The 25,767-nt window shown below is 36.9% G+C and overlaps 5 protein-coding genes across 13 annotated transcripts; 1 reads left to right on the top strand and 4 right to left on the bottom strand.

Annotated features, from left to right (window-relative positions):
- Positions 1-2,293: 2,293 nt before the first annotated feature.
- LOC107271270 (brachyurin) lies at positions 2,294-3,840 on the bottom strand. Its single transcript, XM_015747051.1, has 6 exons — positions 3,631-3,840; positions 3,484-3,559; positions 3,073-3,399; positions 2,860-2,958; positions 2,635-2,774; positions 2,294-2,552 (listed from the first exon to the last, which is right to left on the bottom strand). Exons 1-6 carry the CDS (start codon positions 3,673-3,675, stop codon positions 2,379-2,381), a joined length of 861 nt encoding a protein of 286 aa, XP_015602537.1. The 5' UTR covers positions 3,676-3,840; the 3' UTR covers positions 2,294-2,378.
- A 189-nt stretch (positions 3,841-4,029) lies between these two features.
- LOC107271269 (transcription initiation factor TFIID subunit 1) lies at positions 4,030-11,026 on the bottom strand. Of its 2 annotated transcripts, none has more exons than XM_015747050.2 (12): positions 10,861-11,026; positions 10,330-10,694; positions 9,474-10,246; positions 9,215-9,387; positions 7,515-9,138; positions 6,229-7,440; positions 5,896-6,138; positions 5,237-5,818; positions 5,032-5,169; positions 4,805-4,940; positions 4,478-4,690; positions 4,030-4,400 (listed from the first exon to the last, which is right to left on the bottom strand). In XM_015747050.2, the coding sequence occupies exons 2-12, from the start codon at positions 10,682-10,684 to the stop codon at positions 4,189-4,191; spliced, it is 5,661 nt and encodes a 1,886-aa protein (XP_015602536.1). In that variant the 5' UTR covers positions 10,685-10,694; positions 10,861-11,026; the 3' UTR covers positions 4,030-4,188. The 2 variants fall into 2 exon arrangements, with proteins under 2 accessions (XP_015602536.1, XP_015602533.1); XM_015747047.2 differs by having other exon boundaries at positions 9,215-9,396.
- A 5,636-nt stretch (positions 11,027-16,662) lies between these two features.
- On the bottom strand, positions 16,663-21,058 carry LOC107271265. 4 transcript variants are annotated; one of them, XR_003060819.1, is made up of 9 exons: positions 20,926-21,058; positions 20,603-20,720; positions 20,021-20,188; positions 19,824-19,957; positions 19,550-19,750; positions 19,205-19,476; positions 18,973-19,124; positions 18,584-18,880; positions 16,663-16,774 (listed from the first exon to the last, which is right to left on the bottom strand). XR_003060819.1 is itself a non-coding variant. In XM_025088508.1 (9 exons), the coding sequence occupies exons 1-8, from the start codon at positions 20,983-20,985 to the stop codon at positions 18,852-18,854; spliced, it is 1,134 nt and encodes a 377-aa protein (XP_024944276.1). In that variant the 5' UTR covers positions 20,986-21,058; the 3' UTR covers positions 16,663-16,774; positions 18,850-18,851. The 4 variants fall into 4 exon arrangements, 3 of the variants coding, with proteins under 3 accessions (XP_024944276.1, XP_015602528.1, XP_024944277.1); XM_025088508.1 differs by having other exon boundaries at positions 18,850-18,880; XM_025088509.1 differs by lacking the exon at positions 16,663-16,774 and having other exon boundaries at positions 17,317-18,880; positions 20,021-20,185.
- Positions 21,059-21,279: 221 nt separating this feature from the next.
- LOC107271267 (small ubiquitin-related modifier 3) lies at positions 21,280-23,117 on the bottom strand. 2 transcript variants are annotated; one of them, XM_015747044.2, is made up of 4 exons: positions 23,004-23,117; positions 22,509-22,907; positions 22,303-22,431; positions 21,280-22,228 (listed from the first exon to the last, which is right to left on the bottom strand). In XM_015747044.2, exons 2-4 carry the CDS (start codon positions 22,524-22,526, stop codon positions 22,091-22,093), a joined length of 285 nt encoding a protein of 94 aa, XP_015602530.1. In that variant the 5' UTR covers positions 22,527-22,907; positions 23,004-23,117; the 3' UTR covers positions 21,280-22,090. The 2 variants fall into 2 exon arrangements, with proteins under 2 accessions (XP_015602530.1, XP_015602531.1); XM_015747045.2 differs by lacking the exon at positions 23,004-23,117 and having other exon boundaries at positions 22,303-22,428; positions 22,509-22,788.
- LOC107271264 (tumor susceptibility gene 101 protein) lies at positions 22,893-25,754 on the top strand. Of its 4 annotated transcripts, none has more exons than XM_015747037.2 (9): positions 22,893-23,057; positions 23,178-23,249; positions 23,523-23,607; positions 23,666-23,731; positions 23,791-23,954; positions 24,025-24,145; positions 24,205-24,431; positions 24,497-24,855; positions 25,457-25,754. In XM_015747037.2, the coding sequence occupies exons 2-9, from the start codon at positions 23,190-23,192 to the stop codon at positions 25,641-25,643; spliced, it is 1,269 nt and encodes a 422-aa protein (XP_015602523.1). In that variant the 5' UTR covers positions 22,893-23,057; positions 23,178-23,189; the 3' UTR covers positions 25,644-25,754. The 4 variants fall into 4 exon arrangements, with proteins under 4 accessions (XP_015602523.1, XP_024944275.1, XP_015602524.1 ...); XM_015747039.2 differs by lacking the exon at positions 22,893-23,057 and adding an exon at positions 23,383-23,453 and having other exon boundaries at positions 23,073-23,249; XM_025088507.1 differs by having other exon boundaries at positions 22,916-23,249.
- The last annotated feature ends 13 nt before the right edge of the window (positions 25,755-25,767 follow it).

The following is a 25,767-nucleotide window of genomic DNA, read 5'->3' on the forward strand; positions in this document are numbered from 1 at the left end:
TTCATGATAAATCAATATTCATTATTAAAAAACTCATTGTGTCAGACGATGTAAATTGTTAGGATGCGTTAGATACCAAGTTGTTAGGTTGCTAGGTACCACACCTTTAATTAGAACAGTTTCGGGCTTGTGTTCATTTCTGATACACAGTTCAGTATGTTACGCCAAATTTGATGGGGTGGATGTGACTTAGAATCAATCGGTAAATAGTGTTGAATTCATTTCTACAAAAATATGTCAGATAAATTGAATATGAGGTCAATGATATCATCGCCTTTAAGAGTTAAAGGAAGCTGTGCAGATTCAAGCGTTTTGGGAAATCATAATACCGTCAGGAAACCCGACAAGGATAATGCAGCTGAGTCTCTAAATTTTACCCTGGTCGGCTCGCCTGCTCCGAGATCACAAATACGCACTTTTATATCGACAAATACGTTGATTAGGAACAAAATAAAGCCCACAGTAGCATCTACAAGAATTCGTGATCTCGACAAGCATGAATCCTCGCTCGAGAAGCTGTACAGCTTTGCTGATAATCCAACGAAATATGTACAGTCTTCTAAGGATGAAAAGCTGACCCTCAACTTGGAGTTCTCGGACCGCTCTGATGAGTCTGATAATTACTATAATTCTCATAACATTGCCTTTGGACAGAATGGCGAGTATAGAATACCAGAATACGATCATATACGGTATTTGGAATTCAACAGAACTAATTCTCACGAATTAAACAATGATCCCACTAAGCTAGGGCATAAACAGAATCTAATAATACAAGGACAGAAGCAGAACGCAGAACGACAGTCCTCGCACTCAGGATGCTCAAGTAACAATGCAGTCGCAGGAGACGATAGAAAGAAATCGCAGAGAAATCGTATATCAGCATCTTCGGATTCCGAAAGTGGAAGCTCAGGAAGTAACCACCGTAAAGTCGTACTCGGGAGCCAACTTGTTAGAACACAGAAATTGAATGACAGTCTGACAGACGGCTCTAAGAACACGTCATTCGACTGCGCCATCAACTACAAGAACACTGTAAATCCAATGGTGGAGAAATTTATGTTAGATACAGAACAGCAAGAAGAAGGAACAATAAGCAATCGTTTATGTAATGGTAGCTTACTCAGTAAAAATTTCGTTCAAGCTGTCCAGTCACAGGTTGGTAATGATTCTGTTGAGAATTCCTCCAGGACTTCGCCTGAGACTTCCCGGACGATACTCAGTGGTACATCCTCAAACGATGGAACCTGGCATCAGCATAGTCTTAACAGTGCTTACTTCGCTTCGCCGGATACCGAGGTTGATGTTGATAAATTATCAAGTAATACATTCAAAAATGTCATGGGAGAGAACGAAGATGCCTTCAAGGAGGAGAAGGAACAATATTTAACTGTCATAAAGAATGAAGAATTCTGCCACGATAGATCGTCCATGAAAATATCCCATCCCTACATTTTTATAACTGATGAAGCCATCGATACGGAAGTCATGGAATGTTCTAGATCATTTTCAGTGAATTACTCTGAAAAACCAGAAAACAACTCCACACTGGAGATCAATAAACCGGATAACTCCTGTGCTAGTGATAACAATAGTGATTATGGAATTAATATGATATTCCCTGAGAATAATGAACGGCCCAAGGATAGAGTCAGAATACGTCCTTCTGATAATACACAGTTGCATGATGCAATAAGTGGCTACAATGGCACTAGAAAAAAGATAAATCACAATGAAGTTTTTCAATCTATTTCATCTAACGATAGTAGAACTTCGGTTTTTTACATGACTGCTGCTGAGATAACCCAGGCGGCAGAGTATAGTAAGAAACTGTCAGATTTATTTACAGTTATTCTCCAGAGACCTCCTGTACCTAGTCCAGGTGCAACTCCAATAAGATTGGCAAACTGCATAACTAAGAATCTTTTGCCTTCACAAACAACACCGAGAATCGTTCGCAGTAGTTTGGGATCACCGAATTTTCGTACAAATCATTCAACTAGTTAGAACTTAATGCTTGGATACTATTTGAGAATAAATATTTTGTCTACAAATAATGTAATTTGTATGTGCATCAGGATTTCAATAAATTATGCTTTATTATGAGAGCCAATGTCATTTATGACTTTCATTGAGAAATCTTACTTGTCCGTATCATAACTTTTAATTTTGGTATGTAATGTGTATTAATCATGATAAATGGCAGAGATTCACAAAAATGTTGGGCTATATTAAATAAATGATAATCGTGATAATAGAAAAGGTAATTAATTATATCATTCAAACAATTAAATAAGAGTTAGAAGAAATATTTTATTTTTATAATCAAACTCGTGATATGTATAATTCAATCAACAATTTGAACCAATACAGAAGAATTATTGGAGATGGATACCAGTATTGTTTTCGATCCAATCCAGGTAACTAGTGACACGCGTGAAAACACCAGGCCATCCTATTTCGCAACCAAGAGCAATACCGAAGGAGACAATACCAACCTGAGTGACCTCACCATCAGTATCGGTGATTACGAGAGGACCACCAGAGTCACCCTAATACGAGAGAAACCATACATTTTTATAATCTATTATTTTCTGTCCCATTATTAATAAATATCGATAAAATTAAACTTACACTGCAAGTAGACCGTCCACCAGATCCAGAAAGGCAGATGTTGCTGCTTTGGACGACTCCAATGTAGTAGATGTTACAAAGGAAGTTGGTCATAATATTATTCTGTACCCAACGAAGAACAGGGCTTATAGAGTTGGAGGCTGTAATACAATTAATATATCAATGACATTCGTAACTTTCCCATCTTTCATCGCTATAGATTAAATTTATAATATCAGTTCTCACAGTCACTATCAAGTCCCCATCCAGAAACGGTACCGGTCGCACTAGCGAAGGTAGACGAGACCTTACTCTTCTTGGGCAAACGAACAGGCTGGATCCTGTCTATAATAACATGCAAGTGAAAAAAATGCTTAAAAGTATAAAGAATTTTTAAAAATGCTATAAACAAGTAAAAGAATAACCATAGACTTAATATTCAAGTTATGAGAAACTCACCGTTAAATTCAATTTTTTCAGAAAGACGTACAACAGCAATATCGTTACGGATGAGACTAGAGTCCCAGTTCTTATGGATGATGATCTCTTCAGCAACGATGCGCTTCTGGGTATTCTCAACCGTGGAAACGTTATGAGCACCGAGGATGATGACAACGGTTCCAGGAAGATCAACACAATGAGCCGCAGTGAGGATCCATTCTTCGTTCAAGATAGAACCGCCGCAAAAGTAATTTCCGGCTGTAGTTTGTAGCTGGAGACCAATTTGGTACGGAAACTGTCCTGGTTCGGCTGGCAGCCCACCGACGATACGTGATTCAATCTTATCTATTAAAGTTTCATTAAGTTTAAAGTAGGATCTTTAAAAAAGAATCTGTCAGAATTGTATGAATAATGAGGATAACAACTTACCCCGTGGAAGATAGTCTCCAAATTCAGGTGGAATGATATGCCTAGGTATGAGCGTGTTCCATTCAACCTCAGTGGCCTATAAATATCATTAATACCATTAAATTATTGTACGAGAGAGTGCTTAGTATCTCGAAATAATATGCAAACCTGAACAGCCACAACGACGAAGCAAAGTGCTACAATGAATTTCATTCTGGAGACTTGAAGCTGCGAATGAATCCAAAGAGCCTCCTTATATACGACAACGATCAAAGAGATAATTTCATTAATTTATAATGAACAACTATAAATGAAAAGATATATGATAAGATAATCATTAATTGATTACCTGACATATCAAGAACTAAAAAGCGGAGATTTTTCAGACATCTTTGAAAAAGTAATGCTCACTTGAATGATATTAATAAGATTTGATTGACTGATAAATATTTCCATGTGCATAGAAATCTAGACGAAAATCAGCTCTTTTTTTCAATCGCAATTAGATGTAGTGATATACATCCTCGAATGTGATAGATATTCCTCCAGATTGTACAGTATCTCAACAATTTTCTATACATTTATTATAAAAGAGAAGAAACAATGTAGTAATCTTCCCGATGATGCAATCTACCTTTGACGCATACACGTAATATTCTTGTTTGATGCCCTAATATTATTTTTAATATTGTATGTACAGTTTGACTTATGTTACACAGAGTCCAATTAAAACCACAAATCACCACCGACGTCTTCTTCTTGCGGTAGTGTCTGCTGAATATCTTGCTTTTGTTGAGAATTATTCTCGGCTTCATCCTCACTTTCTGACACAGCCAAGTCGTCTTGAATTTTATCAACGCCCTTATCATTCCTTGCCGGAAGTCCAGCCAAAAGGAAATCCGAAGGATCATAATTTGGATCAACATCCATACTTTCATCTGAGATAGAAAATACATTTATACGTTGTTCATCGCCTGTGTCAATAATTAGTGGTATATTTATTGCTATTATTTACCTTGCTGAAGTAGCTGCTGTTCCCCAGTATAGAAACCTACATTTCCCAATTGAACCATCGCCTCAGCAGCTTGTTGACTGTCATCATCGGCGGGAACTTCACCAGATTCGCGCATCTCACCCACCTCCAGTGCCTCCATATCTGTTTGTTCTACTTGTTCATCACCACCAAAGGGAACTTCGTCGAACTCATCCTCGCTGGAGAATTGCAGATCTACAGAAAATTAAAGAGTCAATAGAATTTATTATATATGTATATGCACGCACGCGCGCACGCACTATCGGTATAGATTTCTCTTTTTATATCAATGAAGAATTTGAAACTTACCTTCTTCAAGGACATCCTTCTTCTTTCCATGTGTATTCCTGCCTATTTCTCCATCAGGATCGCCCTCAACATCGACAAAATCGAAATCATCCATATTCGACTTGCCAAAGGGATTGTCCGGTGAGCTGGTTTGGCTCTAGACAAAGGTACAATAGTAACAGAGGTTAGGGGGTATTCTTTTTTTATATACAGGTTTTCTTGATATTTTTTATCAACTTTATTCTCACCCCACGAAATTCTGGCTCCGCTATGGTATAATTCTCTTCATCAGGTCCAAGCCAAGATGAATCAATATCCGCTTGTTCCATTGCTCGTTGTTGAACAAGAGAAATATTACTCTCCAGTTGCGTTAGATGATCGTCATACTGAAAGAAAATGATATATCTTGTGCATAAAGAATTTAAAACTAGAACCTGGTAAATATGAAAGTACCTCATCGAGCAATTCTTTGCAGACTTTTATAACAGTCTCTGCTTTCTTGGTAAACGGCGATTCCTTTCCATTGTACACTGTACAATTTTCTAAAATTTGCTCTATGTCCCTCATGAAATCATGTCGACTGTGATATTTATGTGCGGCAACCTTTTTAGATATTGTATCCAGATCCATAGGTCTTTTGATCACGTTGTAATAATCTTTGACGAGTTTTTTGCTCACCGGCTTCGAGAATGGCCAGGCTTCTGGCATAGCCTTCAATTTATTGTTAACAACATTTTCGAGGATGAAGGTAAGGGCGACTTGATCATTGTCATCCAGAAGAGGATTGATCGCCTTTTCCAATCTCATTAAACGATCCTCTTTTTCGCCAAGTCTATTTACACAGGTATCCAGCATCCTTTTCGCAGCGACTGTTAATGAACTCTTTGGACCGTTGTAAAGATTTGAATTCTCGACGATCTGATTAACATCAGCCAGGAATTCTTCTCTACTCTGATATTTCTTCTGCCGCAAATTCTCACGAATGGTTTGTAAGTCCATAGGTCTTGACACGATTTTGTAATAGTCAGGTACAGCCTAGCTTGCACAATAAACAGTGGTTAATTATCAGTGTTACAGTAGCTTGAAAGTTCTATGGATCTAGATAGATTTACCTTAGCATTGACTGGAAATAAGAATGGTTGTACATCTGGAAGATCTCTCATTTCGTTAAGAATACTTTCCAGTATAGTAGACATAACAACGACAGGATCTGTCCTTCTTCTATTCGCTGGTCTCTGTTGTCTTTTTAAATAATCACAATGATCATCGCCAGTGGCTCTTCTACGTTTCTTTGAATTAACAGCCTCTTTTGGTACTTTCAGTAACAAAGTTCTTCTCTTCATCTCCTCGGCATGCTGAAAAATTGAAAATAATTGGGAATAACAATGAAATTATATAATATCAATAGAAGAATATATAAGGAATCGATAATATGTGATGATTGCCTTTATAAGCTTCGAGGACAGCTTGACTTTCGTTCCGTCAACGTTCACTAGGTCCTGGTCGTCAGTGTTTAATTGCCTTTCAATTTCTTCTTCTTGTTCCTCAGTCATGGCTACATTGACAGGGGCAGTTATCATACTGCTCTGATACAATGGACACGCTTTGTTTGTTCTCATATGACCCACGTTACCACATGCGCCACACTTCAGCTTGAGATCTGGTTTGAGTTTAGGTTTTTTACGTTTAGAAGGAGAGATATCTGGTTTCGAATGCTTTGAGGATAAAGAAGAAGAAGGAAAGTTACAGAAAGGAAGGATACTGGCAGAGGATTGCGTTGTAGGTGTATTATTGGTGCTGCGATCAAACATATTGTTGGAAGAGAAGTTACTAGATGGTCCACCTAGCATCCTCTCACGTTCCTGATTCCTCTTGATCCTACGAAGCTGTTCCTGAATTCTACGTTTCTCTCTCTTCATCTCCTCCTTCTGGGCTTCATCCAGGGTTGCGAATTGCTTTATAAACGTCTCATCCTTGGAATTACGGATTTTTATATAAGTGTCTATTACAGCTGGCTTTCGGACCAATTCCACTCTAGTGTATTCCTTGCCCTCAGGATTCCTAAAGGTCCTGTAAATCTTCAAGACACGTCCTTGTTGTGCATTGAAACTATTCACAGGACTCTCGTCCTCCTCATCCTTCTTCTTCTCTTTACTTTTCTTATCCTGTTCCTGTACTTCGCCCATTAACATCTTTCTCAGCTCCTGTCTCTGCTGCTCCTCGCGCTCCATCGATAGCTGAGTACTGGTTTTCTTGTTCGATAACATATTTTCTATGTTCTTACCCATTTCCTCAATATCGGAACTGTCTTCCTCAGAACTCTCACCCTCGTCCGTACTTAGAACTTCGTTAGAGGACAAAACACGGTTCTGCAAGTCAAAAATTCTTTGGCATTCCTCCTTGTACCTTTCTTGATGTTCTGCGATAGAAAATCGATTTCCTCTCGAGAATTTTGTCATTCCTTCTTCGCCAGCCTTGGCTTTCTCCGTGGATAGGGTTCTCACTACGTCAATTACTTCCCAACGTGATAGCTTCTTGATTTCCTCCTCAGGAACACCAAACTTTCTGAGCAATGCTTTAGCGTTGTTCAATGAAAGTCGCCTCAAGTCAGCATCCGTTCCAGTTACTGTTCTCTTTGGTTGGGCTTCTTGTTCTTCCTGAAAAGGAACAAAATATTAGGTTACATAACCTTCAGATCAAATAATTACAATGTTACACGAATTTCATATACCTTGCTGATGGTTGGTTTATTTGGAACTCTCACATAAGAAAATCCTTCACCGCAACCCGTTGGATCAGCGGGACCAGCCAATTGTAATAGACACTTTCCTCTCATAGCTTGTATGTAAGCTCTCGTTGTATTCCATGGAGCGACTTTGACCTCATCGTCCATTTTCAATTGCATCTCCTCATCATCGTCATCTTGCGGTGTAAAGAGGAATTTCTCACCATAGCCAGCATCTTTCAATCTCTGTTCAGCTGCTATCATACTGAAGTAGGCACAACACTGTTCCGGAGACACCATAGCTCTTATCTCTTCTTCAGTGGGGAGCCGAAAATCCGGTTTTATTACCCACCAATTAGAATCCATTCCTGTTCTTTTGAAATCCGCACATAGTTTCAAACGTTTTCTTATACTGCTTTCACTATGAGAGGGAAAGGCCTTCTTGATATCATCCATCTTTATTCTTCGTGGGGTGTCACGAGACTTCCAGAACAAACGATATATAAAAACCTGAAGGAAGTCTCTCACGAAATTATTGGCCCTCTTGGAATTCGGTCCAGGTACTTCGTAAAGTGGACATTCCTGACCAGCGACGAACAGGGCGTCGACCTCTCTGATGTAATACTGCTGTCGTGTCCTTATCACCAAAAAATCTGTTTCAGGAATCTTATGCTCATATATAGGTGCACGGTACATATTATTCTCGACGGCCTGTATACTCTGTCCAGGTGTCAGTATTCCCAAGAAGGGACTTGTGTGAGCATACGCTGTCTCTCCATACTTATACTTCTGAGGCCCCTGATCCTTGCCCGCTTTTCTTTTATAATAATTTTTCACCTTCGAACACATACCCACTTGATTCATCAACGGTGGATGTTCCTCAGAGAACTCGACGAGGACAATCTCGCCATCGCGTCCCGTTAGATCCTCAGCAGTTCTCATAAAAAAGACGTCTCCACCTCCTGATGCGATTCTCTCTTGTTCTCGCTGCTTGGATTTTTTCTTTATGTGTTTCAACAGTGGTAGAAAACTGTGCAGTCCAGGATTTGCTAGTGGGCCATGACTAAATCTTCTTAAGGGTGGCCTATGGAAGTTCCGTAGTCGCATAGGACCCATATGGGTTTGTACAAATGGCGCTCGCAGCTCCACAACCGGAGTACTGTGTTGAATCAAATTTCCACCGCCTACTTTGAGCCTCAAGGTGGTTTCCGACGATCTTGGCATGTAGTACGAGTCATTAGAAATATTAAAAGGATCTCGATCAGGTGATTTTGGTGGCGGTGGCGGTGTATCCTCCTCCAGAACGTTTATCACGCCTGCCTTTCCCAAGAGAAGCTTACTTTTCTTCACGTGAGGATGTGGTATCTTCACTTTCGGTTGACGCCCATTTTCCTTGTGCAAGAGTGCTGGGTCAATATCATCAGGAATTCCCAGAACGATATTTTCATCATTTGGGTCCAAGGTGAGTATCTTTGGTTTGGGTATTTTCTTCATATTCTCCGCATCCCAAATAACTTCCTCTTCCCAGAGACCATAAACAAGTTCCTCGTTCTCCACTGGAAATATCGAGTACCAAGTATCGTCATAATTTTCCTCACGTTGCTGTTGCTGACTTCCTTTTGGTACAGCCCTGCTTCAAAACATGACATTTTTTAAATGAAAGATTGGTAAGATGAAATGTTCTGTATACTGAAACGATATCATACAGTTTATTCTTCTGAGATTGCATGTGCAATGGAGTAGCAATTTGTGAAGTAGCTAAACGAACATTCGGAGCTACAGGAAGAGGATTTCCTTTTCCAGGTTGACTGAAAGCCTGTGCAGTACGATTACCACTCGAGGGAACCCAGCCTGCAGCGTTATTCTTACTGTTCAGTTTCTGCATAACCTACAAATTATTCAGAGGGAATTTCGTTATACCAGTACCCAGGGAACCTACGTAATTAAAATCTTAACGATCAGTACCTTGTGTTTTATGTCGTCTCCATTCCAGACAACATCATCCTCCCAGTGCAATTGTGACACCATGAGGAAAGCATCATCGGAGAACTCTTCATCAGCTTTCTGCTTTTCATCTTCCTCAGTTTTCTCGATTAATTTAAAGCCATAATTGAAACCATCACCAGTTTCTGGCACTTCTAACATGTCATACCAAATCTGTGCAGGTCCAAAACGCCAATCGGCAACTTTTGGACCCATATCACCATTCTCACCGGATTCTCCAGTCTTTCCAGTCTGCTCTTTATCTTCCACAGGGAGCAACAGCTTCTCCTCGTCATCGGTACGACACTGATCTGGCGTCGGATCCGGAGCGTACTGCATAACCCATCCTTTGAATTTCGACTTTCTTTCATCATGATCCGAACCAGAATCAGAATCCTTTACATCATGATGCCGTTTTTTCTTTCGTCGTTTGCGAACTCCTCTCCAGATCTGTGGTAAACTGCTAGGTTTCCCAGGACCGAATAATCTGGAAAATCTGAGGACCTTGTTCGCACGAAAATCAGGAAACAGTTCTGTCACGTCAATGTTCGCGTATTTTGATGGTAGCATAGAAGCCAAAGGTGTTTCTAATTTTCGTTGCCTGGCAGCTTCAGCTTCTTCTGGAGTAAGAATTTCTTTTTCATCAGGAATAGGTGGTGGAGGCATTAGCTGTGTATCTGATTTATTTATAACCTCCTCGTCGTCGGCATCATACCCTGTACTTTCCTTATCAGCTTTCTTTGATAATGTGTCATCTATTAAAGTAAGGAATCATTATTATTGCCTTGAGTTTAAAGGAATCAAGAAAAATATAAGTATTTCTATAGTGTTTACATACTAATCTCCTCAGCGGTGTCCTCTGCCAACTCATTTATGTCAGAAAAATCAAGAGCAGTAGGTGATTTTGCTAAATAATCCACATCATCCTTATCCTGAGGCTCGCTCTTAATTTGATCATTCTCATCTTTTACAGTTTCACCTTCTTTCTCATAATTTTTGGTTTCACTAGAAATCATTTCCTGGAGTAAGGAACTTAATCCTAGACGACTCAGCGAAGCCAAATGTTGTTTAGCTTCAGGATCCAAGATATCATCCTCCAGCTGACCATTATCATCGATATTGCCAAACAGAAAACCAGTCATATTGATCCCAGCGTCCATATCCTTATCGTTATCATCTTCGGAATCAGCCATTTTGCTTAATCTTGATTAAATTAAATAAAGCATACGAATTAGTACACTTCAAAAAATTGCGATATAGGTTATGTTTGCATAATAGTCACTTTACTGATTCCAACCACAAAACAAATTATTTATGTTATACAAGAATTCATACTTTCTTTTAAAAATTCTACATATACTGTATTTACCGATATTCTTTTGTATTAGTAAAGAAATTTCAAAACTGAAATACTATATCAATCTGGTGCTCTTCGCTATTTATGACTCCATCACTGTCTATCACTAAATTACACTAACGGCGTGTTCCGATATAAACTGGCAGTGCTGCCAGTACTGCAGATTTCATTCCGATATTGGAGTACAGTGCACTGCGGCAATGCCTAATAACTTTAATGACGTCATAAGTTTCTCCCATTTTTTCACTGTAAGCGCCTGAGCTCCCATGGTCAGGTACTTCCAGTGGTCCCCCACTCCCTACAATAATAGGCGGCAAAAATTGTGAAGATCAATTTAATTGACGGCGAAACAAACATTTTATATGAAATATGTGTAACACCTGATGAATCAGTATGTGCACAAAATGGTAAGTGATAGTTTTTGATCATCTTATTTTTTTCTCGTTTGTTTTGGTGCAAATAATCATATTTTTGGTATTGCCTCCCTTTGTTTCATTTCTGCAATTCACCAATTACTGAAAAACGTTCCGATATTATTCCCAACCAGTTATAAACACTGGCGCTAATGAAAATGGAAAGCTTCAACAGTATACTTCAATGAAGTCACATATTGCAGTGCTCACAGGGTATATCGGAACACGCCGTAAATGAAAACAACCTGAAGACACGCGGGAAGTTAGCGCGGGAAAATAAAAATTTGTATGTTTATAATGCTTAAAAAATTGCTCCTTAAATGCTCCATATGTTTCCGTAACTGCTCCACTGCTACTATGCAGTGATTAATAAATATTCATTAAAACAGAAAATTTTTATTTTTATTGAAATTCCAATTAACCAAACAGATTTACATACGAGTTTCTTGATGAATTAATTGCTCCCGATATGCTCCCAATTGCTCCACAATTAGATTTTTATTTAATTAAAGCATCTTTAAATAATAAGTAAAATTTGATTTTCACTTAGCTCGATTGCAAACGTGAACATTATGATTGGTTTGCGAACACACCTATGACAGGTGCGTTCTAAGATCAGCCGAGAGTGCGCGAACATCATTGCCTCGGTTAATTTTCGAACACACTTGGTCAATTCAGGATTGATCGATTCCTTTAGATCAGTATTAACTAAACCGGTTCAAGACCGCCGTGTAAACGTAGTTTAAGGCCTGTTATCTTCTGCGCGCTTCAATGTATAAACTACGTTTATTTTCAAAATACAAGTGTCTGATTGGCTAATAGCACAGTTAAGCCAAGTTTATGCATTGAACCGCGTCGAAGAAAACGGACATGAGAACTTCAAATATCCGATTAGTCCGAAAAATGTGTTACAGCTGCTGAATTTCAGTTAACTTTCAAATAGTACTTTGAATTTACATTATCGTCAAAGTTATCTAATTAAACTCTGTTTGTAAGATCTTCAGGTAAATATTATTAATCAGCAGTATTGGCAATATTATGAAAATAGATTTTATATTGGACGACTACAAGCGTGTCGTTCATTGTATTGTAAAAAGAACCTGTCACGAATCTTTCCTTAAATTGGTGGTCAAAATCTCGAATCTTCCGTCCGAAGAGCGCGTGTGCGCGGTGAAATTTGATGAAATGACAATCAAAACCTTCGAGGAATATTCTCAGAAGTTTGATTGCATCGAGGGTGTTGTCGACCTCGGTTCTCTCGGGCGCAAAGACGAACGTGCCCGATACGTCTTTCTAATTTGCGTTGACAGTTTAAATGCAAAAAATCCTTGGCGTCAGCCTTTAGCGTATTTTCTCCCGGGATCAGGAATGAAGGCACTCGAAATTCACGCCCTACTAAAAGAATGTTTGCGCAGATTATCCGATGCGGGAGCGGAAGTGATGCTCATCACATGCGACCAGGGTCCATCGAATCAAAGTCTTTTTAACTCGTACCTTAACGTATCCGAGGAAAAGCCTTTCTTCTCGATTGGAAATAAACAGCTCTCAGCTTCTTTCGATTTCCCGCACCTCATCAAGCGGCTCTTGAGCACGCTCCGCACACATAGGATGTTATATTGCAACGGAGAGGTAATCGTTGACTATCAGGACTTTCTTGACACGTGGGAGTATGACAATTGTAACGGCACCTCGAATCTGCTCTCCCACATCACCAAGGCGCACTTGCATCCTTCGTCCTTCTCGAGCAAGGACGAGTGTTGAAAACTCGTACGGCTCGAGACTGGGGTTGGGCATGAGGTACGTACTATATATTTTGCGAAATGAAAGGACGTTGTTTTTGTCATTCGCGGGCAATTACAAAACGTGCCATATTTAATGAAACGAAATCGAGAATCACTTACCGACACAGAGCGCGAGGCAAGGAGGAGAATTAAATGTTTACGTGTAATGGCTTACAAGGAAACCCCCCCAACCCGACCCCACCGATTTCAATAATTTTTTGATATGTTGTAGTACTCGACAAAATAAGAGACACGTATTTTTTTTTTGTGCTGACATCCACTTTAAAGGGGTGAAAACGACCCCTGAAATTCACCCCCGAAAATCGTTTTTTTATCATATCTCGACTTCTAATTAATATTTTTTAATAAAACCAAGTGAAAATATTTGTCATAAGAAGTCGAAGATATGAGGTGTGTTTATGAGCCAAGGGGTTGCAACCCTTATTTTATATTTTGAAACAACTATATTTTTTATGCTTTTTTTCTGCATAAAAACCGGGGTATGGGCTCAAAAAAATAAAGAAAAGCGTTTCCGTTAACTCCATCAAATATTTCAGTTGGGGTGTTTCAGGATTTTTCAAAGGGATAAAAACCACCCCTAAATTTTACCCCCGAAAATTGTTTTTTATCATATGTCAGATTCTAATTGATATTTTTTAATAAAACCAAGTGGAAAATATTTGTCATAAGAATTCGAAGATATGAGGTGTGTTTATGACCCAAGGGGTTGCAACCCTTATTTTATATTTTGAAACAACTATATTTTTTATGCTTTTTTTCTGCATAAAAACCGGGGTATGGGCTCAAAAAAATAAAGAAAAGCGTTTCCGTTAACTCCATCAAATATTTCAGTTGGGGTGTTTCAGGATTTTTCAAAGGGATAAAAACCACCCCTAAATTTTACCCCCGAAAATTGTTTTTTATCATATGTCAGATTCTAATTGATATTTTTTAATAAAACCAAGTGGAAAATATTTGTCATAAGAATTCGAAGATATGAGGTGTGTTTATGACCCAAGGGGTTGCAACCCTTATTTTATATTTTGAAAAAACTATATTTTTTATGCTTTTTTCTGCATAAAAACCGGGGTATGGGCTCAAAAAAATAAAGAATTGGGTCATAAACACACCTCATATCTTCGAATTCTTATGACAAATATTTTCCACTTGGTTTTATTAAAAAATATTAACTAGAAGTCGAGATATGATAAAAAAACGATTTTCGGGGGTGAATTTCAGGGGTCGTTTTCACCCCTTTAAAGTGGATGTCAGCACACAAAAAAAATACGTGTCTCTTATTTTGTCGAGTACTACAACATATCAAAAAATTATTGAAATCGGTGGGGTCGGGTTGGGGGGGTTTCCTTGTAAGTTACACCTTTACATACATAAGTTCCGACTCCGATCAGCGCGCTTCGCGCAGTAGCTTTGATAATATGATTGACAGATTGAAAAAGCTGGATAGAGTAATTGTTATATTTATAAAAATGCATGTGAACTATAGGTGTATATATGTAACAAAAATACGAGTGTGTGCGTTACGTATACCATTAGACCCCCCTATCTCAAATACAGTGTTGTCAATTCACCACAATTTTTTGGCGTTAGACACATTTTCAATCAAAATTCATTTACGCGGACCGATATTACTTTTTTAGAACGTAGGCAATCTCAGTAAAACTTTCTGTAAACCTTCCTTATATTGTTCACTACTTATTATCAATTTTATATATGACTCGAATTTGTTTGGAAAAAGATATGGGACGATATATCGATGTGTGGGTCTATAACGTTATAAGGCCTATGCATAAAACTGAATAGAACGGTCACTTTTGACTTCAAATATTTAAGTAACGAGGTAAGCGATTACTTTAAAACTTCGTAAGAGCTTGCACAGTGTGTTAACAAATATACTGAAAAATTTGGAATTTATGGTATTTCATGCCATTGTCCATAGAAGCACCCTAATTATGCTACCCAAAAATATATGAAACAAAATATTTCTAAGCAGATATATTTTGCGTTTTATATCACGATATAAAATAATTGTTTTTTTTAATATGCTCTTCAAATTGGATGTAAAAAAAATTGAACGTGCAGGCTTGTGACTTTTTAAGTTTTCGTGTTCGAGTCTCTGCTTGTAAACTTTTTTTTTTCATGAATTTTTTGCATTTTATTTCTAAATTTGTTTAATAGTATAATAATAATCACGCAAATATGTATTGTCATACATATCTGTGTGTCATACATGTCATACGTATCATACCTGATACGTTTATATTTATTTGCTGTTTACTTCGAAATGTAGAGCGAACTGCCACTTTCGAGACGCAAGAAACAAATGATGAAAACGCACGGGAGTCACAGTCACAGGACTTTTTGCAAAAAACAAAGCGGATCAATTTTATTATTGTTGCTATTAAATTATAACGAAAGTAATAAAATTTTGAAAACTTGTTCGCAATAACTACCGCTGTAAAATATTTATATGGAGTATAATATATAAAATATTGTGTATTGGGTAAAATTCATTTGCAGGTGGCTTTTTAATGCGGTTTTTAAGATTCATGAAAATTCCGAGTTCCTCCTTCTACTTATATTTTTTATATGCTGTTTTCTGTGGAACGTATCAACAGCATAAAAATAGACACGACTGTATAATATAATAAAATGTATATAGTATAATATAATCATGCATTTGCTACATTCCAAATTAATTAATAGGTTCATTAAGCATTGTTCATGAATAAAAAAAAATTAATAATAATCGGGTCTCGAACCCGAGACTCTCTCACGTTGACTCGTTACCATGCACGTATGATATTTAGTTGCCGTGACGTATAGATTAGGAAAGCTGTATTTCAGTTGTTATACACAGAATTGTATGCCCGGCAGGCTTCCGAGGGCAGTCCCCAACCTTCCGGTCATACCTGTCCCGCCGCTAGGGTCCTGGACCCCTTCGCAGCTAGCTTAATACCACAAGCGTGCTTGTTGTAAAACGTATACACAAACGTATACACGTTTGGAGTTTGCTTAGAGTAGTCTGATACATACGCTTGACCAATCAAAAACGTGGGTATGGTTCGAGGCATCTCCGTCCAGGTGACACGTCGACAATAGAAAACACACGCTTTACAGTGCCACCCGGTATATTCCATACGTCTCACGGAGCTCACGAATATCACGCGTAGTATATCTATATATACTCGACCAATCAAAAACGTGGGTATGGTTCGAGGCATCTCCGTCCAGGTGACACGTCGACAATAGAAAACACACGCTTTACAGTGCCACCCGGTATATTCCATACGTCTCACGGAGCTCACGAATATCACGCGTAGTATATCTATATATACTCGACCAATCAAAAACGTGGGTATGTTTCAACGGCCCTCCGCTCAGGTGGCGCGTTTACTCTAAAATAAAATTGGTTTCAAGAATATCGGCCCATTGGCAATCTCCCTACTCATCTCTGATAGCACAATGGCTTGGTAGCACACGTGCTTGGTGCTGGATTAACTTACGAGAGTCTCGAATTCGGAACTCACGTCTGATCCCTCTTTTTTTTCTTTTTTCTTAATTATCAACTATGCTTATTGGTTTACCTAGTTAACTGAAGATTCATTAAATATATGATTATATTAGTCTACAAATATTGTATTATATTACATCGTACACATGCAATAAATGGGTACATGAATCAGCAAGCGTTTCTTCTTCCCGAGAGCCTACCTGTAACAAACACCTATGTTACGCTGTTTCATGTTTTAATAGCATAAATAATATTCAAACGGATAAAGAAGGCATTACGGAAAATTACCAAAAACAAAAATGCACTTATGAATCTCGGGCATAAAAATAATGATGAGTATATAAAAATGAACCAATTATTTTCTATAGTGAGATGAAAAGAATAATGTATCTGGTTAGGGATTTTTTTTTCATTTAATTTGTACCATTCAAGGCTATGTAAAGGTAACATTTTTAATACATCGAATTATCAGAAAATTATGTCGAAGTATAATTTTAATTCTGAATTAGTTTTTACATCAGAATATACTGATAATTCGAGACATAAAAAATACAATTATCTTTCCGTAGGCTTGAATAAAAAAAATTTACTAAATTGAATCAGGTTACTCAAAAATATATGAAACAAAATTTCTAAGCAGATACACTATTTGTCTCATCTCACCATACATATGTATAAAATAATTGCGTGGGTTTTTTACGCTTTTTATTTTTTTTACCCGATATTAATAAGTGCAATTTTTTGGGACATTTTGCTTTCTCATAGAGGAAGCTATGTGAAGGTGGAAAATTGTCCTGTCGAGATTTTCATGTCACCATGTTCAGATTGTGCCAAAACGTCAAGAAGACACGTTTGGAGAAAATGTCCGGATGTTGTGTGTGTGTGTAATGGCCTCCCAAAATTCAAACGTGTATAACTCGAAAACGGTTTTAGCTACAGCCCCCGAATTTCGCAGGCATATGCAGCTCTATAATCCCTTCATTGACTATAATTATTATAGTTACTCTAATTATTATAGTCAATGAAGGGAAATTATTATAGTTACTATAATTCTCCTATTAGAGATGGGACTCCTCTACTCTAGTCTCTATGGATGTAACCATCCCGAAAAAAATAATGTGTTGGACACATCTAGACACATCTAAAAACGAATGGGTGCGCGGCTATGGAAATTGAAGAAGAGTGTGAAGGGACTTTGTAGAAAAGGCAAACTAACTGTCAAGCTAATTACTGAGTTCAGCGTTTATTATGGATTGGCCAATTGACGGCATAAAGATTCTGCTGAAGATATGAAAAAAGTTAGATAAGCTTTTCTCAACACTACTCCATACCTCGTTATAACAGTGTTATAAAATTTAGTGCATATACTCGAGAGTAATTAAAAAAATCACTAATTACTTCAGGTACCCGCGATTTCTACTAATGGTAAGAAACTCAAATGTACCACACCATTCAAATGAACCTTCTCAAATGTTTATTCTCCTGAAATGTTGTATTGAAAATACAATACAATTGAACATGCATTGAATATATATGTATATTGAGATTTGTACTGGCATAACGTAAGACTTACAATTAGTATAGTATGACATTGCTATTATAAATTATTCAGCTGTAAAGATAAAGTATTTGGATGGTGAAATCTATACTGTTTGTTAACTTTGCAATACAACAATGATTATACAGCTTAAAAATATTAGTGTCCCCTAAGTGTGGACAAAGCGTTTGTATACCATTTGAATTCTTTATTTTTATGACAATAAAGTTAATTAGTAATGTCAGTGATCTTTAAAGCTTTTAATAATAAAACAAGCAGGTAACAGTTATCAGTGAAGTATACAAGTTAAAGAGAGCTAGCCACGCTTTTGGTTAACTTCATTAAATGCTATATTGTGAAGACATATTCAATGATTTTTATGACTCAAATTAGCTATAATAAAAATAGGGGTGAATCATTCACTAAAGACAACTGTTGAACTACATGAGTGGAGACATTGCAACTGTCTTACCTCAATATTGTCATCAGTCCCAGTTTCTATATTGAAGCCTAATTGATTATTTATTTATCCTTAGCTTTCTTTCAGCTTGTTTTATTCATAAAAAAACATTCCAGTATGTACAGTGGATTTTGGAGTACAGCCATATTTAGTAAGAGTGCTTTAGAGCACTTAACAACTTAGAGACAAAGAAATCATTTGTTTGGACTATACAAGTCTCTACAAGTGATTAGTAGACAGTAGTTCAAATGATATAAAATTATTGGAAATTTGCTTACTTTTAATACAGCAAATTCAAATCGTCTCCTCCTGTAAAGAAGTACAGTTCAGATTAATATTAAACATGAGATATATGCTTTAATCAAAAGATGTAATATATTTAAATGGTAAAAATTATGTACCTCTAGATGGATTCTTAGACATTTGAAGGTTTTCTTTAATCACATCTGAACCGGGTGGTATTTCTTTTTTCAAAGATTCAGACACAACATAATCAACAGTTGGAATGTGTGGGTCGACCATTGACGCAGCGAATGGATCCGTTATCTCAGATCTATAATTTCATATAATGTATTGGAATCTATAAAATTAAGAAAGAATTTATTCTTCAGCATAAAAAATTGCATTATATACTTGGCAGTTGGTGGTGTTTCTGACTGTATATCATATAGTCTAGCTTGGGGCAAATGTCTTGCATAATATAAATATTGTCCATAATCCGATTGTTTTCTCTTCCTCTCATTGGGTGGTGAGGGCTTTGAAAGGGGTTTTACAATAGGCACTTCAGACCGTTTTCTTTGATAAGGTTCCCATTTGACATCAGGAATTGGACCCACTGTTGACAACTTTTTGAGGTACTCCTTATAGGGTTCCCTAGGTTGTCGTGGCTCAAGAGCTTTCTTTTTCTATAGTGTAAAAATTAAATTATACAAGATCCATAAACAAGCATAAAGTAATTGAAGAAAACAGGGTGACTACCTCTGTTTGTCTAACATCGTGAGCGATGTGAATAAGTAATGTGAGATTCAAAACCCAGATTATGATTAAACGTGAGAAAATTAATGTTGCGATTATCGAGGGACCCATTGTAATTGATCCAAAAATAGAAGAAGAATTATAAGCGCCCAATGTATCATCTATGTGATGAAGTCCTACAAATTCCAGAAGCTGCTGTAGATCCTACAACATATTCAGTTAAAAAGTTTGCATTTTACATAATATAAATTCTACAGATTAAAGAATTTCTAGATACCTCTGTAAAAGAAATGTCAACAGAGTAAACAATAGTGCCAGCAACATCCAATATTAGAAAGACAGCAGTGGTCACTAGCCAAGGTACTCGCAGTTTGACTCCCTCTGCTCCACGGGTTTCCGCCACCGTAACGACTGTAAAAAAATAATTATTTATATGAATTGATTAATCAATATATATATTTAACAAAAACGCACTTAGAAACAACAGTGATGAAATTGCCCAGACAAGGGATAACATCAAGTATACGATGATCCACATATAAGTTTTGAGGGCTGCTGCCGTCCCATTCGTTGGCCATAATATTCTCGTAGTTGTGGCATCTTCTTGTAACTCGATTTCGACTGCTCCGCACTCACCACCAACAAAGTAAATGAATATATAAAATTCTTGATAATAATTTTTTTTGGCAGTGGAAACCTTCTACTTCCTAGGATTGCAGTGCAAAGAAAAGTATGAGAAAACCATCGCCTATCGAAATAATAGCTGATATATGATAAGATAATGACGGATTATTGTATTAGAAGAAACATATTTTCTTTGACATAAATTGAAATATAATCGGCTAAAAATTATTCCTCTTGTGATAATCGACCAATAACGATTTGCCGCAACGCTTTTGTTGACCAATATTCTTACGATGGGTAATTAGAAATCAATATTCTTGTGCGCACAGAATAGCACTACGACTTAATCATCATTAACAACAATTATGAATCAATATTATTATTTATCTGGTATTAGAATCCTACAAATTGAAACTTCCTATAAGTACTTACTATAAAAGTAAACCAAGTAGAATAAATAAGTTAATCCGCTGCTCTCTGTTACCGATATTTTGCAAGTATAAAGTAGAATACCAAGAATTGCTATGGCACACCATATCAGAGCTTGTATCTGTAATAAATAATTATATAATATCTTAAACTGATAACATGTAATAGAATATATATAGTAGTCAAATCTATATCGAATATATTGTATTTTTATTAAATGAAATTGTTAAAATAGAATAGATGTTACATATTATTATTATAACATACAATTATAATTTTAACTAATGACTAAATGTTTGAAATAAATAATTATACTTGCGACTTACCAAAGAAAATATACCGGCGAATATTGCCCTACTTTTACTGGATATGTGACACGTTGCCATTTTAGTTCTAACTTTTCAGAAGATTTTCGGTTAGAAGTAACTGGGACTATGCGTCTGATTAATACAATTCCTATTGATTCTAAACCAGTGAGATATATACTCATGATCATTCTGATAAGATAAAACATTGGCGGCTCAGCTGAGTGATTATTGAATACAATGACGACTGTCAATCTTGATCTATGAAGCTTTGACGTAAAAGAGAGTCCAACAGGCCTATATACTCAATAGATACATGTATAAATCAATTGGATTAAAGGTGCAGTGAATTAAAAAGGAGTAGCATGTTCAAAATTGTTATATAAAAAAATTGGAATTTATTAAGAGAAATCGTAGACTTTACATATTGTTATACACAAATTTCCATATTTTTTCCTCCTTCCTTTTTTCCTTCATCTCCTTACGCTTTAAGAAATTACCGTGTTTTTTACGAATTATTAAGTGGCACTGTGTGTACCTCTTGTAGACATGACTGACAAAGAATATTGCTTAGACGAATTAGTATGACTTATAATTGATATTTATCATCACGCACACCCGTCTCTCCTTCGGCAACTTAATCAGCAAATTTTTAGTCAACTGTCTGTGGTGATGGACTGCATCATAAGATGCAGAACAAGGAACTTATAAGAACTCTAGAATGTTGAGTTTGAAATTCGAACGAAAGAAACCCTTTCGCGAACTCAATAAATAATTATTAGAGATGAGTGTTATTCGCGGAAAGTGTGAACATTTTCAGGAGACACTTCTATTATTTTGTTTATTGTTTACGAAATTGGAATTGCCAAATATCGCAAGTTGTGGCTTAGCAAATCAATCGGATTTTGAACAGCTAATAAACTTAAAATCTAAAAATTTGCATAGCGGCTAGCAGTAGAACTTTTGACTCCATAAAGAAAGTTGCTGTTAATCGCCATGCAAAAGTTTATTACCTATATAAATAACAGATTGATTTGACTTGAGCGAAAATTCTGTGACTACTTCCCCTCAATTATTTCAAACATAAGGAAAAAAAAGAATTTAATACCTGGTAAGATTTTAATGGATAACCACTGGAAATATGGAGTTCACTTAGTCCTTTCACAAACGAGAATTAACAAACTTTTCAACAAACATGACCTCCCGTTTGCTGTTGGTAGACCTCTATGGTATCACCCTCCTCCATTTCTAAAGTCGTTGGTGTATCCTTTTCATTGATAGGCTGACCATCGAATCTGAATCTTACAGCAGCTATTGCTAATCCCTATGAAAAAATTCAAAAACATGAGAAAGTTTGAGGAAAAACCACTACAATAAATATAAAATGTTAATACCCACTACTCGGTCACAGTACGCATTCATAAGTTTGCGCAAAGGGGTGTGTTTCTTTATTTTGAATTGTACTACAGCATTATCCTGACCAAGTACTTTCAGGTTTATATGTTCAGGCTCAGTTTTGGCCTCCTGCTAAAAAAAATAAAAGTATACGTACAGGTTTTGTTCATGATAAAACAGTTCTCTTGTAAACAAGGTTAGAAAGTTACCTTTTTCTCATCCGACATGATGCACTCCTTTTTCCAGAAATTACTATAACTTTGATATAAATATATCGTCCCTTTCACAAGATTCAGATTATACACTGAACTTTTCCCGTCGGATAAATTATTTCTAGAGAAATGTTTTCTCTCAATGGAAATCCCGCCTTCGATTTACACAGCCAAAACGCAGACGCGTTTGTTCGTTTGGAATTTCAGGAATAGTCAGTACTTAGAATGTTAGCTGCTTCGGATCCTACGTCAATGACTGGCAGTTCCAGTGCCTCTTCAATGTCAATCCTTTCGTCGAAATCGCTTACTTGTGGATGCGGCCATGATGCTCCTAAGATTCTTTCGGCGCTGTCAGCTATATCATCGACTGACACTTGACCTCAAGAATGAATAAGACTATAACGAACAAATAAGAAGATTAGCAATCAGTATTAAGTTTGATTAGTGGAATAGTAATTATCATAAAAAAACGTCGGGTTACCAAATTCGTACCTCAAGCCTTTCTCGCATAGCAGCTTGTTTTCAAATATCCGACTACACTTGGGGGTTTGTCATATCCAAAAAAAAGAACTATATTGAAACAGCTATTATAATCCGTACATAACTAGAAGCCGTTAGTATATTATTGTATACTATACGCATCAGTTTTATCAGTTAGTCTTTTAGGTTGAAGGTTAGATGGTCAGGATGAATCATATCGAGGAGGCGAAGCTTAGGCAGTCCTTAACGGATATGAGGGTAAATTTATGATTTTTTGAAGTTTCTAAAGTATGCCATAATAGGAATTATTTACAATTTAGTTCATCAACGTATCATCTCGTTATTGCATGTTTGACAGATCATCATATATTCACATACTACTAATTTCTAGGGATGTATTCTAAAATTCACTGTCAGTACTACAAGCATTGTCATGTCCTTATTGCATACAGATAAACAGAGGTACTTGGAATACTCACAGTGAATTTTGAAACATATCCTAACAAGTATTGATAGAGACTTATTTTTCAGTATCAAAATCCAGAAATAACACGTAAAGATATTTCAAGTGTGTTACGTGTTTATGGAGGTTTAATGCATAAGGAGGAACGGTTTGGTATGTCAGTTGAATATATCTTTGTTAGTTATTAATTAATAATATTTAATTTTTTTAGTATTCAATAATGGCTCTTGTAAGGAATTAATTAATTTGCAAGGAACAATTCCTGTTAGCTACAAAGGTAAGAATAGTTGGATTAAACATATATGTTTCAGCACTTACATATATTTTGATTTTCAGGCAGTACCTATAATATTCCAATATGCATTTGGCTAATGGATACTCATCCAAATAATGCACCAATGTGTTATGTAAAACCAACAGCAGATATGACAATAAAAGTCAGCATGTATGTGGACCACAATGGCAAGATTTATTTGCCTTATCTACATGAATGGGTTCCTGTAATTATACACAGATATACTGTGATTTTCTAGCAATATGACACTCGAATAAGTGCATTATAATTTACAGCATTCATCTGATCTATTGGGTTTGATCCAAGTAATGATTGTCACATTTGGTGAACAGCCTCCAGTTTATGCAAGACCCAGATCTGATACTCAGTCAACATCTACACCATACCCTGTTCAACGTAAGTAACTTGGTATGAACAAATAAACTTCAAATGAGTAAAACTATATATTTTTTTAGCAGCGTTCATGCCTGTTCCTAGCACAGGATCTAATTCAAGTGGATTCCCACCGTATGTTCCTACATCTCAATACGGCTCAGGAAACACTGCCTATCCTCCATATCCAACAGGTGGAGGACCTACTTTTCCTCAGGCTGGTTATTCTCCTTATCCAGGAACTACGCCAAGTTATCCTGGACAATATGGTGGCTCATATCCAACACCGTATCCTTCTGCTACACAACCAGTGAGTGTATTAATCACTTTAAGCACTTTTTGACTTTGTGCTAAACGTTTTCATTGAACTTCTAGTCCCCAACTTTACCTGAAAGTTCTGGCGGCGGCTCGGGTACAATCACTGAGGAACACATCAGAGCTTCGCTTCTTTCTGCTGTGGAAGACAAACTTCGTCGACGCTTGAGAGAACAGTTTTCTCAGCTACAAGCGGAATTAGAAACTTTGCGTAGAACGCAGCAGGAACTCGTTAATGGTTCTAGTCGGCTCAAGGATCTCTTTAGTAAACTTCAGAAAGAGAAATCGGAGCTTGAAAAGAATATAAATATTTTGCAAGACAAGGAGACCGAACTTGAACGTGAGATTTCAAAGCTCTCGGAGAATCAGTCCATTGACGTGGACGAAGCTGTGACTACTATTGCACCACTATATAAACAGTTAGTAAAATTTTATATAAATTTATATCAAACATCTGACCTAATTTCATGTGAAATGTTATATTGATTACAGTAGAACCTCGATTAACCGGGGCACTCGCGACCGAAGATTCCACGGATAATTGAAACCCCGGTTGATTTGAATTGAACGTAATTTAGTGTTTCGATCAGTACAATTCCAATGCATACAAACTCTTACTTCTATTGTATAGTAATATATAAAGCTCTCTTGCTTCTTATATATATATATATTGAGGTAGCGAACAGTGTATTTAAAGTTCAGACATGCCATGCGCTTGGAACGGTTACGTGAAGCTTAACGCGTATGAGGCGCTAGGAAGCACAGGGTTAACACGTTAAACGCGAAGCCGAGTTTGCTTTTGATTTTCTGTTTAGGCTGTGCCTAAATATAGTAAATGCATTACATTTGATACTGCCGGTCCCTAGGAACCTACGCCGTTTGAAGAGAAAGTTTAATCTCAGTGCCCAAGGACCGATGGCGCCTTTAACGTGTTAGACTGCTCCTCGAATAACCCAAGCCCGGTCAATCGGGGTTCTAATGTATTTGGTAATTCGATTCAAATATAATTATCTTTTGTAGAATGCTTAATGCATTTGCTGAGGAAGCTGCCACTGAAGATGCCATATATTATCTTGCTGAGGGCTTGCGTAGCAGTATCATTGATTTGGATGCCTTTTTAAAACAAGTAAGACAACTGTCAAGAAGACAATTCATGCTAAGGGCCTTAATGTTGCGCTGTCGACAAAAAGCAGGACTGGCTGGCTGATGGACTGGAGCATCATTAAGATATTATTAATACACTTTGAAAATATAATTATGTGCTATTTTACTATTCAAACTGTCCATGTATCTAAACAAAATAAAAATGATATACCTACCTGTAAATTATT

Source organism: Cephus cinctus, unplaced genomic scaffold (assembly GCF_000341935.2).
Source record: "Cephus cinctus unplaced genomic scaffold, Ccin1 Ccin1_scaffold0929, whole genome shotgun sequence".
NCBI classification, from domain to species: Eukaryota; Metazoa; Arthropoda; class Insecta; order Hymenoptera; family Cephidae; genus Cephus; species Cephus cinctus.

Coding starts and splice junctions, on each gene's coding strand:
- LOC107271270 (XM_015747051.1), bottom strand. CDS start 3,675: ATGAAATTCATTGTAGCACTTTGCTTCGTCGTTGTGGCTGTTCAG. Junction 3,400..3,483: donor TGGAGACTATCTTCCACGGG/GTAAGTTGTTAT, acceptor AAACTTTAATAG/ATAAGATTGAATCACGTATC. Junction 2,959..3,072: donor TGAAAAAATTGAATTTAACG/GTGAGTTTCTCA, acceptor ATGTTATTATAG/ACAGGATCCAGCCTGTTCGT.
- LOC107271269 (XM_015747047.2), bottom strand. CDS start 10,684: ATGGCTGATTCCGAAGATGATAACGATAAGGATATGGACGCTGGGATC. Junction 6,139..6,228: donor TGTCCTCGAAGCTTATAAAG/GCAATCATCACA, acceptor TCAATTTTTCAG/CATGCCGAGGAGATGAAGAG. Junction 4,401..4,477: donor ACAGCAGCTACTTCAGCAAG/GTAAATAATAGC, acceptor TTTCTATCTCAG/ATGAAAGTATGGATGTTGAT.
- LOC107271265 (XM_025088508.1), bottom strand. CDS start 20,985: ATGGCAACGTGTCACATATCCAGTAAAAGTAGGGCAATATTCGCCGGT. Junction 19,751..19,823: donor TTGACATTTCTTTTACAGAG/GTATCTAGAAAT, acceptor AATATGTTGTAG/GATCTACAGCAGCTTCTGGA. Junction 18,881..18,972: donor GTCTAAGAATCCATCTAGAG/GTACATAATTTT, acceptor ACTTCTTTACAG/GAGGAGACGATTTGAATTTG.
- LOC107271267 (XM_015747044.2), bottom strand. Junction 22,229..22,302: donor ATGCGTACTGTGACCGAGTA/GTGGGTATTAAC, acceptor ATTTTTTCATAG/GGATTAGCAATAGCTGCTGT.
- LOC107271264 (XM_015747037.2), top strand. CDS start 23,190: ATGGTCAGGATGAATCATATCGAGGAGGCGAAGCTTAGGCAGTCCTTA. Junction 23,732..23,790: donor AATTCCTGTTAGCTACAAAG/GTAAGAATAGTT, acceptor TTTGATTTTCAG/GCAGTACCTATAATATTCCA. Junction 24,856..25,456: donor ATTGCACCACTATATAAACA/GTTAGTAAAATT, acceptor TATCTTTTGTAG/AATGCTTAATGCATTTGCTG.